The following is an 18,644-nucleotide window of genomic DNA, read 5'->3' on the forward strand; positions in this document are numbered from 1 at the left end:
ATTTGCTTTAAGGATGCAGTGGGGGCTGGTGCTCCTCTGGGGCCGGAGCAGCTTTATAACCTTCGCCCCCCTGAGGGAGGGCCTGCATCCCACCGAGATCTCCATCCTGGGAGCACTCTCCAGGCAGTGGCAGGAGCGAGAGGTGCCCTGGCAGTTCGCCTAGGTAACGCTAGCTCCTAGGGTAACGGAGGGCCCACTGGGAGAAAGGAGCATGAGTGTAAAGGAAGCTGCTGCCAAGAGAGGCAAGGCTGGCCCCGAGTGGCTGTGACCATTCCTCTGGGCAAGGAGTGACTGAAGAAATGAATGAGAGGGAAGAGAGCACAAACCCTTCCCAAACTGGGACAGTCTCTGGAGTCAGAGGCCACAGGCTCAGGTCTTAACTTTGACACTGAAATCTCTTAGCCCTGTGCCTCAGTTTCCCCAACTGTAAAATGAAAGAGAGATTTTCTTCCAGCTCTAAATCCAGGATCCACCAGCTGAGTGTGTGAATGTGGACAGATAACCTTGATCCTCAGTTTCCCCAATTATAAAATGAGGGAGAATGAAATCTTGGGTTCTTAATCTGATCATAGATTTCAGGAGGTCTGCAAACTTGGATGGAAACAAAATGTTCATTATTATTATGCTTACTAAAGTGTTCATTTCATTATTTTCCTTACCCTCTAAATGAAATTTAGCATTTCCTTTAATTATAAATTAATTTTAAAAAAATATTGAGTAACTAGGCTTCTCTGGACTGCCAAATAACTTCAAAAAAAGATTATGATCAGTTCCTAGCTGTGTGACCTTGGGCAAATCACTTAACCCCAATTGCCTCAGCAAAAAAAAACAAAAACAAAAAAGGTTATGATCCATTAGATTAGATGGTATCTAAGGTCCTTCTAATCCTGGTTGGAGAGCCAGGATATCCTTAGGCAGGGTATAGTAGATAGAGATAGCTTCAGAAATGAGGAAGTTTTGAGTTCGAGAATCATCTCTGACACATTCTAGTGTCATTCTACCTTGACCATTTTTTTCTTAGAGAATAGCTTTTTATTTTCAAAATATAAGCAAAATTAGCTTACAACATTTACCCTTGCAAAATCTTGTGTTTCAAATTTTCTCCTTCCTTTCTCCCCACCTCCCATCTCCTAGACAGCAAATAATCCAATATATGTCTTAACATTTTTTCCCCTGAGGCAATTGGGGTTAAGTGACTTGCCCAGGGTCACACAGCTAGGAAGTGTTAAGTGTCTGAGATCACATTTGAACTCAGGTCTCCTGACTTCAGGGCTGGTGCTCTATCTACTGCACCAGCTAGCTGCCCCACCTTAACATTTTTTTAAGACAGTTCCCAATCAGTTGCTGGTGAGAATAGTTTCCTCACTGGAAGTTCCCTACACCAAGGAAGGAGTGGAGAAAACAACAGCAATAAAACTGATCCCACACTGTCCCATTTCCTATTTGTCCTGTTACAGCTCATTTGTACCAAGCTGCTTGCATATCAGCTACCATGAGCCCCTTACAAAGGGATTGACTTTTGGAGCCCATGACACACAGTAGGTGCTTAATACATGTTTTACAAACCAACTTCCAGCAGCAGGGCTGTGGCTCTCCAACCAGGAAGAGAGGACACTGACCCTAAATGCACTAACAACAACCACCAAGAACTCAGGAGAATACAGCTGGCAGGGTGGAAGCATCACATGTCCTCGACTCTAAGGGAATTAAGCACCTGCACAGGAAGGTTACTTATTATAGACTACAGGACTTCTTATCAATGTAACCCTGGAGCAAGAGAAGAAAAAGAACTGAGGAGGAAACACTAAGTGGATTTTCAAAGGGAGTGGATTTTAAGCTTCTTCTGGCCTCCAAGAGAAGGTCCCTCAGCTAACCAGACTTCTCTAGTCCCAGAAACCCTGGTTTCCCTGAGCACATTCTGTCTTCTAATAACCTGCTGAATAAACTGGCCCCATGGACCAGAACCTCTAGTCGTGAGTCTGAAGCCCTCAGTAATTATGCCCTGGGATGTTTTTTATGATCATAAAAATTTATGAAATGGCACCATGTGCAAAGGGGCCCACCCAAGCGCACTTAATGTTCAGTGCAGGGCTCAGTTAGCTGGTCCTCCTGCCCTGATGGAGAAAGCCAAGTCCCAGTGTGCTTGGGTTTAGGAGGAAGGTGGAGGCAGCCCTTCAAGAGACTACATAGCTCCATATCCCTGGTTTAGAGCTACCCCTTAATTCTACATGGCCAAGGGAGACAGAATAATTTGTTTGAAGTGGCTCAGCTAGCCCATGGGATTCTATTCCAGTCATGGGATTATAGATTTAGAGCGGGGAACATGGATTTCTTCACTTGACAGATGATGAAACCGAAAACTGAGGAATTCAGTAGCTTGCCCAAGATTATACAAGTAGCCAAGGTGAGATCTGAGGAGGACTTTCTCTGTGGGACCCTTTATGTGGGTCAATTGGGGGACAGCGGAATAGCCCCGGGAGCCTCAGATAGGTGTCAGATACACATTGCTGCTAAATTGGCAAATTCATCCTGGCTCTCCTGATTAAGAGCCATCCTCCTGAGATCCGACCCATGATGGGAATGGGCTGCAGGCTGCACAGTAGCTGCCAGTCTCCCCCAGCCTCCTCCTATCCCTTCTCATGAGGGATCTGGACCCCAGGGGACTGATTTTCTCACAAATCTCCAAAATGTAAATCCTCCTCATAAGTATTTATGATGCTGCAAATTTAACATAATAAAACACTTGGCGATTATAGATGAGCCAGGCAGAAAGAGTTGGGTCCTCCATAAGGGGGAAAGAGGCGACATTTCAATCTCACATATTAAATAAAAAACCACTTTAGTCAAAAACTATTTCCCCCCCAGCTTGGAAACAGATGGAACACTAGAAGCACTTTCCTAAGTTGGATCTTTCAGTGTTTCCCTCCCCCTGCAAAGGGCAGATCTTGGTGTGGTATTATTGCACAGTCGTAGCATCCCCTAGATATGAAGGACCATATATGACTGAAAAATTCAATATTCCTCACCCCCATCCCCATTATGCTTCAGTTCCAATGAAGGCAGCTAACCTGCTCTCCCTCCCTATTACGAACCAGCACAGACCCTCTTCCTTTAAAAATGTATTGCTGTATTTTGTTTTACATTGTATTCCTTCCTTTTCCTACAAGAGATGCATTCTTTGGAACAAAGAAATTTATTTAAAGAGAGAGAGAATGAGAGAGAGAGAATGAAGGAGAGAGAGTATGAGAGAATGAGAGAGAGAGAGAGAGAGAGAGAATGAGAGAGACAGAGAGAGAAAGAGAGAGATAGAGAGAGAGAGAGAGAGACAGAGACAGAGACAGAGAGACAGAGACAGAGAGACAGAGAGAGAGAGAGAGAGAGAGAGAGAGACAGAGAGAGACAGAGAGAGACAGAGAGAGAGACAGAGAGACAGAGACAGAGAGACAGAGACAGAGAGACAGAGAGAGAGAGACAGAGAGAGAGAGAGAGAATGAGTGAGAGAGAGAGAGAAAGAGAGAGAGAGAGAGAGAATGAAGGAGAGAGAGTATGAGAGAATGAGAGAGACAGAGAGAGAAAGAGAGAGACAGAGAGAGAACGAGTGAGAGAGAGAGAGAGACAGAGAGAGAGAGAATGAAGGAGAGAGAGTATGAGAGAATGAGAGAGACAGAGAGAGACAGACAGACAGACAGACAGACAGACACAGAGACAGAGACAGAGACAGAGATCAGCAAAAACAATCAATACATTTAAAAAATCCTGGGAATATATGTAACATCCCATACGTATTTTATTCCAAGCTCTGAAAAGAGGGGAGGGGAGGGACATACTCTCTCTCCATTTGCTTCCTTCTTTTCTCCAAAAGGTTTGGTGACTTGAGTAGGGAGAAGAAAAGGGCAGGTGGAGTGAGAGCTATAGATGCTGGGGGAGAGGGAGGAGACAAGGCAGGTCCTTAATGGTTGCTGGGGGAAGGAGTTCTACAGGGGGCATTGAGGAGCACCCAGAAGGAGTCTTGGGATTGTCAGACATTCACTGGGGATTCAAGAGACTGGACTGGAAGCCATGGGTACCAGAACGTAGAAAGAAAAGTGATAATATGGGTTATGGCAACAGAGAAATATTGGTGTGTGTCAGTGTGTGAGATCAGAGAGTGGATTCAGAATGTGCAAGTGGAACCTGTGAGTCCCAGCCATGCATATGGGACTTGGGGTGAGATATAAGGGGAGGAAAGTAGAGGGAGGAGGGAAAAGAGATGGGAGGAGGATAGTGACCCCGGAGGTATTACCTACTGGATGGTCTGATCATGTGACATCCTCTCTGCACCTTCCTCTTCCCCCAGGAGGGTGCACTAGGTAGAGTTTCAGATAATTTCCATGACTCTATGTACTATAGAATAATACTTTACTATCTGCGTGACACTTGGCAAGTCAACCTCCCTCAGCCTCAGTTTCCTTATAATAATGATAATAGCTAGCATTAATATAACATTTGTAAAGCATTTTACAATTATCTTATTTTATCCTCATAATAACTTTGGGAACTAAGTGTTATTATTATCGTCATTTGGCAAATAAGAAAACTGAGGCAAATAGAGGCTAAATGCCTTGTTCAGAGACATGGAGCTAAGTAAAAAGGCTGGATTTTAACTCAGATTCTCGCTAACTCTGGGTCCAGCTCTATCTACCACCTTAGCTAGTTGTCCTTCAGCATTCTTATGTATAATGGATATCACACTGCTTCCTTCTCAATGGATGGAGGAAGGGCTGGAGGCAGAGAATTTGGAACTCAAATTCTAAAAAAATGAATATTTAAAATAAAGATTAAAACAAAAATATAGTGATGACCACATTGCACGTCATGTATCATCACCTGTAAAGTTGTTGGGGATAGCTAGGTGGCATGGGAGATGGAGTACTGGTTCTGGAGTCAGGGAGACTCATCTTCCTGCATTCAAATCTGATCTCGGACACTTCCTAGCTCTGTCCTTGGGCCAATCAGTTTACCCTGCTTGCCTTAGTTTCCTCATTTGTCAAATGAACTGGGGAAGGAAATGCCAAAATGCTCCAGTGGCTTGTCAAAAAAACTCTAAATGGGATCATGGACAGTTGGACATGACTGAAATGACCCTAAAACAACAATAACAACAAGAAGGTAGTTAGGATGAAATGGAGGTAATGTGTGTCTATGTGTATACTTGAAACTTGTGTGTATGTACTTGACTGTATATATGTGTGTGTATGTATATATGTATACACACACATATACATACACTATATACATATATATACATAGACACACAATGTGTGTCTATGTATATATGTAAATTAACACTTGAACACATCCATCCAGCTATTTATCTTTCTGTCTGTCCATCCATTCATTTTCCTTCCTTCCTTCCTTCCTTCCTTCCTTCCTTCCTTCCTTCCTTCCTTCCTTCCTTCCTTCCTTCCTTCCTTCCTTCTTTTCTCCTCCTCCTCCTCCTCCTCCTCCTCCTCCTCCTCCTCCTCCTCCTCCTCCTCCTCCTCCTCCTCCTCCTCCTCCTCCTCCTCCTCCTCCTTCTTCTTCTTCTTCTTCTTCTTCTTCTTCTTCTCTCTCTCTCTCTCTCTCTCTCTCTCTCTCTCTCTCTCTCTCTCTCTCTCTCTCTCTCTCTCTCCCCCCCCTTTCTGTCTGTCTGTCTGTCTATCTATCTATTTATCTATCTATCTATCTATCTATCTATCTATCTATCTATCTATCTATCATCTCAAGCGCTTCATAAATCCTAAAGTCTGTAGAACTGCTGGATCATGGAGCACACAGAGTTTATAGCTCCCCACTTGGTAGAACAAGATTGGCCTGTGTGGACGTAAGATATTCATTTCCCCTTTGCCCATCCCTGCCCTTTCCTCCCAGTAATTATGTTCTGTCCTATTTTTAAGAGAAACAGATTTTAGTTTTTCTGGAGCAGTGCCATCTAGTGCTCAGGACGTGGCCCTGCTTATTTGCATCTCAGCAAGCTAAGATGTATTGGACCAGATTTATGGTGACTTTGACGGAAGACAGACAGCTCAATGCTAGGCAACTGCCAAAGTTTTAAAGCTGGTGCAACATTATTAACAATAACAACAGCAAAACTAGCATTAAGGGTTGCCAAGCACTATATAAACATTAACTCAGTTTATCCTCACAATGACCCTGGGAGGTAGATGCAGTCATTATCCCTATTTTAGAGATGAGAAAACTAAGGCTGAGAGAGGTTTGTCTCTTGCCCAGGGGCACACGGCTATTCTGAGGCAGAGAGTACAACTCTGATGCTAAGCATAAGGTGAGGTACAAGACTTATTGGGCAGCAGGGATGAGTGTTAGTGGCTAAAGGCCATCTCTGACTCAGAAGAGATGGTAATAAATGGAAGCTAAAATAGATTTAGACCCAAAATCATAAAGGAGGGAAAAGAATCCACAGGTGCACAAATGTTTGTAGTAGCTCCCTTTGTGGTAGCAAAGAATCGGAAAATGAGTAGATGCCCATCAATTGGGGAATGGTTGAATAAGCTGTGGTATATGATGGCAACAGAATATTATTGTTCTACAAAAAAATGATGACCAAGCTGATTTTAGAAAAGCCTGGAAAGATTTACATGAACTGATATTGAGTGAAACAAGCAGAACCAGGAATGCATTATATACAATAACAGCAAGAATGTTGGATGATCAACTATGAAAGACTTAGTTCTTTTCAGTGGTTCAGTGATCCAAAGCAATCCCAATAGGCTTTGAACATTAAACACCATCTGCATCCAAAAAAACCTATAGAGATTGAATGTAAATCAACACATGCTATATATTCACTTATTTTTTTTCTCTCTCATGGTTTTCCTTTTTGTTATGATTTTTCTCTCCCAATATAATTCATACAGCAATGTGTATCAAAAATAATTAATGTCCACACCAAAAGACAATTAGATTTAGAGGTGGAATAGGTCTAGTCCATACCTTTCACTTTAGAAATGAGCAAACTGAGGCTTTGATCTGTGAAATGACTCATGTAAGGTCACCCAGGATTGGAACTCGGCCTTCAGGTTTGCTCCTCTTTTCTTGGAAAGGCCTCTGGCCTTGATGGAGATTTTTAAGGCAGCCAAATGTGGCTAATGCTCAACTCTAACCCCATACCTGTTTTTGTATGGTTCTGGAACCAAGAATGGTCTCAAAAACATGCAAAAACAGGTGGCTAGATTTGGCCCCCAAACTATAGTTTGCTCACCTCTTTATCTAGAAGGTGAGATTTAGGGCTAGGAAAGGCTGATTCCCAGACCTCCAGGCATAAGGAGGGAACAGGAAAGGCCTAAAGTGTGAGTGTAAGGAGAAGGGCCTTTAAATTCAGGCCTTGCCTGACAAAGCTTGGCAAGAGGGAAGGGAAGACCAGGTGGAGGTTTGGGGGACCATAAGTAGTAGTTAACCTACACTCTGAAAGAATGAAGGGGGATCATTGGGAGAAGTAGGCCATCAGAGCCTTTTCCTACCCAGACCCACCAGCCCAGGAGGAGCTAGGGAGCTTTCTGAGCAAGCCTTAAACTAAAGGCATGGAATATTTGATGTTCAGTTTTTGGTCAATTTTTCATGACCCATTTGGGTTTTTTTTTGACAAAGATACTAGAGTGGTTTGCCATTTCCTTCTCCAGCTCACCTTACACATGTGGAAACTGAGGCAAAGAGGATACATAATTAGTAAGTGTCTGAACCTGGATTTGAATTTGAAAAGATATATCTTCCTGATTCCAAATTGGTGCTACCTAGCTGCCTGATTTAGAGAGCTGAAAGGAACTTTAGAAAATATAATCCAACTCTCCCATTCTGCAGATTAGGAAACTGAAACTCAGGGAGGAGTCATACATCTAGTAGCTAGGGTAGGATTTGAATCCAGATCTTCTCAACTCCCAATCCAGTGCTTTACCCACTGCAACATGCTGTTTCTTCTCCCTCTTTTCTGAGGAGAAAGAGGAGGAAATCGAGCTGGGTGGAGGGGAGATGATTTGCACCAGAGGAGTTAGGAGACAAGAGACATCCCACATATTCTTTGGAAGAAGTTTTCGTCCCTTATGTGATGCGGGTGGGGCCAGGGTGTGGGGGCAAGAAGGGGGATGGCCACAAGGGGAAGAAACTGGCTGTGATTCCTCGGGTATTTAAGCACATCAGGAAGTGGCCCTGGGGCCAAGACATGTCCCAATGTTTCTGTGCATGTGAGATGAGGCAGAGAGAGTTCAAGCCCAGGATTTAGGAACCCCTGGGAGAGGAAGTGAAAACAGACTGTTAACTGGGGAAGAGCTAACTGGTCACTCTCCCAGAACCATGTGACAGCCCCTACCCCAGCTGGGGGTGTCTGCCTCTCCACAGCAATGGGGGAGGGGGGCACGAGTTCAGACCTTACATCACCATCTGGGTGTTCTGGAGCAAGCCAGGACCCGTTCTGGGCACTGTTTTCTCATTTGTGAAAGGTAAAGTTTAGACTCACACTCATCTCTCCCAGCCATAGATCTGGGGGGTGAATCTAAGACCAGATGGCAGCTTAAATGAAATCAAGCATTGAATCTAAGAGCTGGTAGGGATCTTCACTTGGCCATTGAGTAGGCGCTGTATGATTACTTCTTCCCTTCCCCCTTCCCACTCACCATTACTTCCTTCCCTCTGCTTATGTCTGGAGCTCTCTGGGCCAGGGGCACCCCTTGGCATGCATAGCTGGCCCAGAGGCCCTCAAGCTAAACAACTACTACTTCCTCTTACAAGTAAGCTCCCTTCCCTGAGTGGGAGGATTTCATGGACACCCATATCTCAGAAGAAACTCTGAGTGTTCTGGCTGTGCAAAGCTGCCGATCCATGGGAGATGAGACCAGACCATCTGCCAAAAGATGATTAAAGCCAAAATTCTGTTGCTAATTCTTCCAACTGATTCAGAAGACTACAAACTCTAATTCGATGTTCATTCCTGCTATACCAGCTCCTCCCTTTCCTGTTAGCATGGTTTGGGAATAGATCCTACAAGTCTCTCTCTCTAAGTTCCCATGTTCGTGGGAAGCTGGGATTTTCAGAGCACAAGGCGGTTTACCTCAATTTATAAGTCCAACATTTAAGAAGAAAGAACAGCCTCTGGATTTTAGAAAATTCAGGCTCCCAAAGAGATGGGCCAGAGTCACCAAGTCCTTTTGTCTAGGGTCTATTTTAATTTGTATGAATTTGATGACTTCTTTCTCTCATTCAGGAGACATGCTTTGTCACTGGATTCTAGTCTTTAAGCAGGTTTGGGGCTCCCATAAGGAAGGAAACTGGAGGCAACAGTTGAGTCTGCGCACAGGGGTCACATTTGTTGACTTAGGTATATTGCAAAACAAATTGTTGAAAAGCAATAGTTTAAAGCAAAAGTTTCAAACTAGTGGATGGAATGTTAGAGCCATAAGCCAACTCCATGTTGTACAGATGGGAAACTGATAGGAAGTGAATTAACCAGATCAAATGTAGAAAATGGCCCAGTTGGAGCTTAAACCCAAGTCTCTGGACTCCCAAGCCAGAGGGATTCTTTTTCCCACCTCCAGAGACAAGAACAGTCAGAGATGGAAGAGAAAGGAGCACAAGCAGATCTCTGAGAGGAGAGCTTCACTGTCACTTACCTGTTGACTAGCAGGAAGTTCCCTATGAGGCACAGAACGGAAGGCACTGTTGAGGCGATGGAAATATAACTCTCAAAATAGTTCTGTAAATAAAGAAATCAGAAAGTGGGTAAAACGTAGGAAGGGAGTAGAGTCAGATGCTCAAAGCAGATATCAAGTCCTTCCCTGGTTAGAATCCAGTTTCTCCACATCTTTTTAAGACTATAGGGTCCAGCAATGAAAAATAAAGAAAGAGAGGAAGGGGAGGAAGAGAAGAATAGAGGGAGGAAAGGAGAGAAGGAAAGAGGAAGGGAGGAAGAAAGGAAGGAAGGAAGGGAAGAAGGAAGGAAAGGAGGGAGGGAGGGGAGAGAGAGAAGGAAAGGAAGGAAGAAAGAAGAAAGAGAGAAAGAAAGGAAGGCAAAGAAAGAAGGCAGGGAGGGAGGGAGGAAGGAGGGAGAGAAGAAGGAGGAAAGGAGAGAAGAAAGGTGGAAAGAAGGAAGGGAGAAAGGGAGGAAGAAAGGAAGGAAGGGAGGAAGGAGGGAGAAAGGAAGGAGGAAGGAGGGAGGGAAGAAGAGAGGGAGAAGGAAAGGAAAAGAAAGAAAGAAAAAAGGGAGGAAGAAAGGAAGGGAGGGAGAAAAAAAGCACTTATTAAGTGCTTACTATGACAATCAAGTGAATCCATTGGCATCAGAGGTACTTTCCCTAATTCCTTACTAGGGAAGAAAGAAATTGTGGCATTAATTTAACTATCAGATTTCTATAGCTCAAAGCCCTTCTCCCTCTCCTATTCCCAGTGGCCCAAACGGTCCCCATCTTCCCCATCCTGTGCATAGGTTGAATGGGTAAATCCTGTAACAATGGAAAAGCACACAAGCATATTTTTAAAAATCACTTGTCTTCATGGGAACTACTTGTAGGGAGATTATAGACCCATTGTGTGCTCTGGATACATTTGGAGTGCTGGGTCGCCATGTCCATAACACTCTAGCTCACCTCTTCCTCCCAGAAAAACTCTGACTCCTGCCTCTTGGCACCCTGCGCCCACTTCCCAGCCAGCTGCAAACCCCTAACAACACATCTCCAACTGTAGCTTTTGTCTTCTCCTATCAGAATGTAAGCTTTTTGAGGGTAAGGATTGGTTTGCTTTCTTCTAGTTCTATCATCAGCATGTAACAGGGATAAGCACACAGTAAGCACTTAATAAATGATCTTTCATTCATTCCTAACACCCACCTTCTAGGAAGGACACTGACAGGTGGAAGAATATCCAGAAAAGGGGGACCAGGCTGAGGAGGAAACATGAAATCATACTATATGAAGAACAGCTGAAGGAAGCATCCATCTCTGACTCCCAAGAAGAATATAAGCTTCTTGAAGGCAGAAATGATTTCACTTTGGTCTTTTTTATTCTCATCCCATTATACAGTACCTTGTACCAAAAAAATCATACTCTAAATCCTTCATCTTACAGATGAGAAAAATGAAGTGACACATTCAAAGTCAGAGAGAAAAAGCATCAGAGGTAGCTTCTGAACCCAGGGCCTTTGACCCTAGGAGCCAGGACTCAGGCCACTGATTTCAATTTTGTTTCTTAAATTGAAACAAAAAAGAATCAATCCTTAGTTTCTGCCAGAGTTTGAGGGAAAGAGGAAACACTGAATAGCATTATAACAAAGAAGGGGGTAATTCAGGAAGCGGAGCATGAAGTAGGAGTAGCAGCTGCAGAGTCTGAGTCTGAGTACATTGTGTTAGAAAAAGGGGAGCCCTTTCCATCATTTAGAGAGACTGGACCAGACCCCACAACGTGGTGAGAGAGGTGGACTCCAGGAGAAGGGCAGTGCAGTGGGGGGATTCTGCATATTCCAGACACAAGGAGCCATACTACCTTTGATGCTGAAACTAAAAAAGCCAGGCAGCCCACCTTGCTGCCTCCAATCTAGCCCACTTTTCTAAGGTTAGCTATGGGCAGAAACTCAAGTGACCCCAAAATTGTCAAAGAAAACAAAAAGATCTCATTTTAAAAGAGGGGAACTGCTAGAAATGTGGTCTATGCCTTTCCCTACTGGGAAACTTTGTCCAGCTTTGTCTCTCTTTCAGTGGGGCTGTTACATAAGGTCACACCAGGCTGGGGCAGTGACGCGGCAATCAGGGTCAAGTTAATACTGAAGTGCATTTTCCTGGAGTTAGCAAAAAAGGCACAATGGCCAAAAGGGGCACGTGAGATGGTTAGCTGCTCGTGTCCCCTTCAATGAGAGTGACAGATGCCACAACAGCCCAAGGGGACATCACGACCCAGCACACATAACATCCAGATGCTTATTAGGGAGGTCAGGCTGCAGCTTGATGAGCCCTGATTCTGAGCCAGGTCATATCCCCCCATCACCTCTGCCCAGTGCAGTTAACTCTCTTAACAAACCCTCCTCTGCTCTTCTCTCCTCCCCAGGCTCTCTCCTCTCCCGTCCAAAGAGCGAGCCGGCCATCGCTTACTGATTTTAAGAACCTTGTCAATTGTAGGCACCGTGCACCAGGGTGATTGCTCCAATACTGGATAGTCCCGGGCACTCGGGTGTTGGATGATCCCTGGGTGCCCAGGCAGGCTGACTTGGGAATGAACTAGGCTGACCTTTATGGCATCTGAAGGATGATTACTCTGGCTTCAGAGTAGGAGGAACAGGACCCCCTTTCAACCTTATCCAATAAAGCGTCTGCCAATTCTTGTTACTTCCTTCACAAAATCAGCCCCATCCTAGTACAATCCCTCATCACATCTTCTTTGAACCACTTCTTTGATTCCACTGGATTCTTAACTGATTTTCTTAACTCAATCGTCCTCATGCTCCAATCCATCCCCCCTAGAGCTGCCAAAGTGAAAGGAATCTCACCAGTAAAATAAGGGTAAAAACAGGATCCATCTTCTAGGACTGCTGGGAGGCTCAAATCAAGTAATAAAATACTATAAACATATAAAAGTACTATAAAAATCCAGATATTATTATTATCACTAGTAGTAGTATTAAAAACAGTAATATTAGTAATAATAAAAGTATTACAAAGTAGTAACAGTAATAAAATGGTTATGATATATCATTCCCTTGGTCAAGAAACCTCAGTAGTTCCTGCTTGTCTTTAGGATCAAAAGAAAACTCTTTAGTATTTGTGGACATGTTTATCTCCACAACCTGGCCCCATTTGAAGGAAAATTCTAAGGCATCCCAGAGAGGAAGGATTCCCTCAGCAGAAAACCCTCTTCCTCTTCATGGAAGGGTTTCAGGCAAAGGGAGATCAGTCTTTTTGGGTATGTCATAGAGAAGCCTCTTGTCCCTGCACAAGCTGAATTAAGCGGCCCCTGAGAACTTTTCCATTCTCATGAATTCTGGGTAATTCTGAGATTCTTGTGTTATTTCTACCACCCCAACTTCATTATGGTTTATTCTCTTTCATATACTCTTCAGACCAGCTCTCTAGTTATTTTTTTACATGAACCTTCACCTCCCACTTCTGAGCCTTTGCATTAGTTGTCCCTTATGCCTACAATGCCATCCCTCCTCATTTTCACCTCTTAGAATCCCTTGTTTCTTGCAAAATTCAGCTCAAGCATCACCTGAAGCTTCTCCTGAACCCCCAGTTGCTCACACCAATGCCTTCTCCCTACAGGTAGTTACTTAAAGGTGTTTCAGTGAAATCAACAAATGCTACAAATCAAGGCTTGATGATTTTGTTGTTGATTGTCCAGACCCACGAAAACTAGGGGAGAAATGTTAATACTAAAGATTCAACTTGAGTTTGTCAGGCAGACAGACAGACACAAACAAATCTTTCCTGATAGAAGGTAAGTTCTTTAAGGGCATTTCATTTGTGTCTGACATTGTGCCCAACATGGTAGAATTTAATAAAGAGTTCCTAATTGGTTCATTGACAGAGCAGAGAAGAGAGTTTGAGGGGCTTCAAGAACCCATTGAGTCACATGTTGAAGGTCACACTGGTCGGCCAACATCAGGGAAAGGATTTCAATCCCGGCCCTTCAGTCCGGAACAGCATTTTTTCCTCTGCTCCCCATTGCCTCTCCTTATGAACTGCCTTGTCCTGAGGACCTCATTAATAACTGATCCCCACCCTCCACTCAGTTCCCCCGAACACCCATAAAGACTTGAGCTCCCCTGAGGCTTCACTTCTCTGATCTAAATCAATCAGCCTTTGCCACAGCAGGATTTCCCCAAACTTTTAGCATTTTGGAAATTGTATTTGCTCAATGGAAAAACCAAGTTGCCCAAGAGTTTAAAGCAAGGCTCACAGCCTGCTCCATCATCCACACCAAAACTATAGCTAATTTTCCTTCCCAAGGGTGAGCAGTCAGTGCCGGCCCCCAGACTCCCTTGCTTTGTGCCAATGGCACCCAACCAGAAAGGAAGCAAACCCCCAAGCATCTCCTCTGATCCTTAATATTTATTCTCACTCCTCTGATTCAGGGTTAGACAAATTAGCTCCCAATCTAAGGCAGTGGACTCAGTGCAATTTCAAAGATAATTTTTAGTTTTTCAGGTTTTAAGAGAGGAGGAAAAAGCAGTAAAAATGACCAAAGAAGGCATTTTGCTGTCATAAAATGTGAACTGCCAATCACATTGTGTTTCACATTATAAGTGAAAGGCCTAGACTTTCTGGGAATATTCATAGGAAGAGATGAATTAGATCTGATTTGATGGTCTCTGATCCCTTGAATTTTGAATCTGTGATTCTGATTTCATTTGGCCATGGCACTTTATAAGATGGGCCTTAGTCTACCACCCTGTTCAAGCATGTATTAAGAACCTACTGTATACTAGGCAGAAAAGCAAGATGGCATCTGTAGTGAGAAAGGTGGCCCTTAGCCAGAAAGACTTCAGATTCCTATTGGTGGTGGGAGGCAATCCCTTAATCTCTCAGTGTTCCAAAGATAAGAAAGAAGAAAGGGCTGGTCAGTCTGCTTTAGTGGGGGGAGTTTCCTGTGGACTGGCTTTATCCCAATTAAAGCACAAACCCAACCCCTCCACCTCCAAAAAATAAGTATTTACCCGGCACTGAGATAGGTACTAGGGACACAAAAACAAAATGTACCTCAAGGACTCCTTCTTTCCCCTTCCTTTCCCTTCAGGTAAATGATAATAATATCCAGCATTTATATAGCACCTACTGTGCGCCAGGCACTACACTAAGTGCTTTACAAATATTATCTCATTTGATTCTCACAACAACTCTGGAGGACAGTGCTATTTTTATCCCTATTTTACAGATGAGGAAACTGAGGCAAACCAAGAAGACATAATTTCTCCAGAATCACACAGCTCTTATTTTCAATAGTATTTTATTTTTCCAAATGCATGTAAAGCTAGTTTTCAACAATCACCTTTGCAAACACTTTATGTTCCAAATTGTTCTGCCTCTTCTGCCTCTCCTCCACCTCTCTTCCTTCTCCAAGATAGCAAGCAATCCAATATAGATTAAACATGTGCAATTCTTCTAAACAAGCCACACAGCTCTTAAGTGTCTACGGCTAGATAGGAACTCGCATCCTCCTAACTCCTGGTCTAGCTCTCTATCCACTATGTGATGTGGAAAGGAAGTCAAGCCCATGGCAGAATGGGAATTGTGATGGCAAAGATGCCCAAAGAGCTTCAAGAGGTTCAGAGATTTCTAATCTGGGATCCATGGTGGGTAGATTTCAGGGGACCTGAGAACTTGGGTGGAAAGGGTTTGGGATCTCACTGGGGTGGGATTCCCTCCCCAGATATAGATGGAAACATCTAATAACAGAGCCAAGAGAACTAGCATCTACATAGCTTTTGAAGATTTGTAAAACCCTTTACAAATATGATCAAAAATTTGACAAAAAAATTTGATCCCCCCAAAAAATCCTGGAAGGTAAGTGTTATTATCATCACTCCCATTTTACAGATGAGAAAACTGAGGTTGATAAAAACACACATACTAAAGTGTTTGAGACAGGATTTGGTCTTCTTGACTAGAGTCAGGAAGACGGGTTCATATTCAGCCTTGGCCACTTAATCATCTGTGTGATTCTGAGTAAATTACTTAATTTTTGTCTGCCCCAATTTTCTTATCTGTAAAATGGATTTAATTAGAGCACCCAACTCCCAAAGTTGTAGTGAGGATAAAATAACACTTGTAAAACCTTAAAATGCTATATAAATACTATTATTATTTTTATCAATCTAACACATAACAAAGGAAGAAAAAATTTTTTGGATTTAAAAAATAATTTATTTTTAATACACATTGCTTTATGAATCATGTTGGCAGAGAAAAATCAGAGCAAAAGGGAAAAAAGATGTGAGAGAAAAAAACAGAAAATAAGAAGTGAGAACCAGGGATGTGCTCATGGAAGAAAAACTTTACTATCTAATATGATTTTTATCTGTATCTTTTTAGGAAATCTTCAAGGACCTTGAGAACCCACTGGAAGTCTTCTCTCTCCTATTTTTTTATTACTCTTTTTGTAGACACCAGCACAACACTCTTGTGTGGTCCTTCTGTGCCTCACAGTTGCTGGCCCACTTCAGGTCACTACTAGCCATATATTAGGGCCTACTGACACCCACCAAACAGCTTTTGAGTCACCTACAGTTTAATTTCTGCAAAGATCATCGTTCCCTAATTGCTAGTCATGTAGTATACCTAGGAGAATGCTGGTGTTAAAAAATGATGGATTTTTTTTTCTTTTTCTGAGGCTGGGGTTAAGTGACTTGCCCAGGGTCACATAGCCAGGAAGTGCTAAGTGTCTGAGACCAGATTTGAACTCAAGTCCTCCTGACTTCAGTATTCTATCCACTGTGCCATGGAGCTGCCCCCAAAATGATGAACTTCTTCAGGAAGGAAGAGCATGGGTTCACAAACAAGAATGGTGCCCAATTTGCTCAGTGTGATACCCAAGGCCAAACTCTTCCTCATGTCCAACTCTGGGTCCTTATCCATCAGCAGTGTCTTTCAGAGACATAAATATGTAAGCACACTGATGGACTCACTCAATAGGCTGCCCATCCCATTGCACGGATGACAATCTGTGTTCATCATCCACTTTGTCCAGAGTGGATGGGTAGGCCTCTCTCTGTGGAGGGAATATTGGTCAGAGTAAGGAATTGGTTAATCTGCCACGTCCCTACCATGGGGAGCGGCAAAATCTCCATAGCTTCAGTATCAGGCTAAAGCCTGTGGAATAACTGAATGCTTGGGCTCATGATCTTTGTTCCCAAGACATAATGGCTGTCTTATCTGCCCAACAAGGAGAAATATGTTCTTGCTTCTGGGGACCACCAGAGAATCATTCTGTCCCAGGGCAAGGAAGGAAAATTCTTAACCGGGCCAGGGGATAAGTTGTATACCCTGAGCAGAACTATGAGATCCTTGAAAACTGGAATTTTTTGTTTTTGTATCTCAGTCACTTAATACAATGCCTACTGCACATTAAGTCCTTAATCAATGCATGTGATTTTGACTGGGGGGTGGGGAGTACAATAGGCTGGATAATTCTCTAAGAAAACTATTACTAAGGAAGTTCAGTTATAACCAGCAGTCTGAAGATCAGCATTCAGGCTTGGCAGGCTTTCATGATGAGGTGGATGGCCCTTAGCAACAGTAACCAGCACTGAAGGCAGATCAGCTGGTGGTCACTTATACCAGTCATCTCTAGTTCTCTCTGTGGGTCACCAGGTGATCCAGCCCCCTATGGGTCCTTCCGGCTGGCCAAACCCAGAAGAGGGGATATGTGAATGCACAGGGTTGTTTCTGCCATTTAAAAAAAAACAAAAAAACCCCAAAAAACAAAAAACAAAGAGGAAGACAAAAAGAAGGAACTTATGGGAAGGGGAATTATTTTCAGAAGAAGCTATTACAATTCTACAGACCCACAAGACTGGTTCCCAATAAAGCAAGAGAAACAAAAAGGCAAAAAAAACCCATAAGTTTCAAATAAATACTGTCAAGGAATTCATTATCTTCTCCCCTAGACCTAATCATCCTGAAAACTAACTTACTTTCTTTCTTTTCTTTTTTCTTTTCTTTCTTTCACTTTCTTTCTCTTTCTTTCCTTCCTTCCTTCCCTCCTTCTCTCTCTTTTTTGCTGAGGCAATTGAGGTTAAATGAGTTGCCAGAGTTGCTCAGCTAGGAAGTGTTAAGTGTCTGAGAACAAATTTGAACTTAGGTTCTCCTGACTTCAGGGCTGGTGCTCTATCTACTACACCACGGAGCCTACCCCTCCTATTTCTAACAAAGGAAATATCATTTTCTTGTCCCCAGGTTCACATCCTTAGTTGTTCAGTTATTTCAATCATGGGAATCTGTGACCCCTTTTGGGATATTCTTGGCAAAGATATTGGAATGATCTGCCTTTTCCTTCTCCAGCTCATTTTACAGATGAGGAAACTGAGGCAGGATTAAGTGACTTGCCCAGGATCATACAGTTAGTGAGTGTCTAAGGTGGGATTTGAACTAAGAAAAATGAGTGCCAGATCTGGCACTCTATTCACTCTGGTACCACCTACCTACCTTTATAACCTCAAACATCCTCAACTCTTCTCTCCCCCTCATCATCTCATAGTCAATCTGTTGGGGGGAATTTAGCAATTCTACATTTCTCATACATATCCCCTATTCACCACTCCCATAGTCATCACCCTAGCTTAGCCCCTGGACAATTACAAAAATCTCTGGAGAGGCCTTCCTGCTTTCAGTTCTCCCCTCTCCAAAATATCCTCCACACAGTTGCTCAAGGAACTCAGTGACTCCCTATTGCCTTGGGATAAAATTCAACTTCCTCACCTTGGCATTTAAGGTCCTTCATCAGTTGCCTCTTCCACCTTTATAAACTTACTTCCCATCACTTTATTTCACACACTCTACATCACACTCTACATTGATATATCAGGAAAATCACTCTTTCCTTACCTCCCACCTCCATTTAATCCTTAGCTTCCTTGAAAGCTCAGTTAAAATGGCATCAGTCCCTTGCTGGGACCTTAAACAAATCATTAATTTCTCTGG

The 18,644-nt window shown here is 43.2% G+C and overlaps 1 protein-coding gene across 2 annotated transcripts in view; it reads right to left on the bottom strand.

Annotated features, from left to right (window-relative positions):
- SLC29A3 (solute carrier family 29 member 3) overlaps positions 1–18,644 on the bottom strand; it is a 75,087-nt gene that overhangs the window by 17,786 nt on the left and 38,657 nt on the right. For both annotated transcript variants that reach the window (XM_074296905.1, XM_074296906.1), the window contains exon 3: positions 9,636–9,718. In XM_074296905.1, the coding sequence (XP_074153006.1) occupies positions 9,636–9,718 (83 nt within the window). The remainder of the gene's footprint in view (positions 1–9,635; positions 9,719–18,644) is intronic.

The sequence above is a fragment of the Sminthopsis crassicaudata genome, chromosome 2, assembly GCF_048593235.1.
Source record: "Sminthopsis crassicaudata isolate SCR6 chromosome 2, ASM4859323v1, whole genome shotgun sequence".
Lineage (NCBI taxonomy): Eukaryota > Metazoa > Chordata > Mammalia > Dasyuromorphia > Dasyuridae > Sminthopsis > Sminthopsis crassicaudata.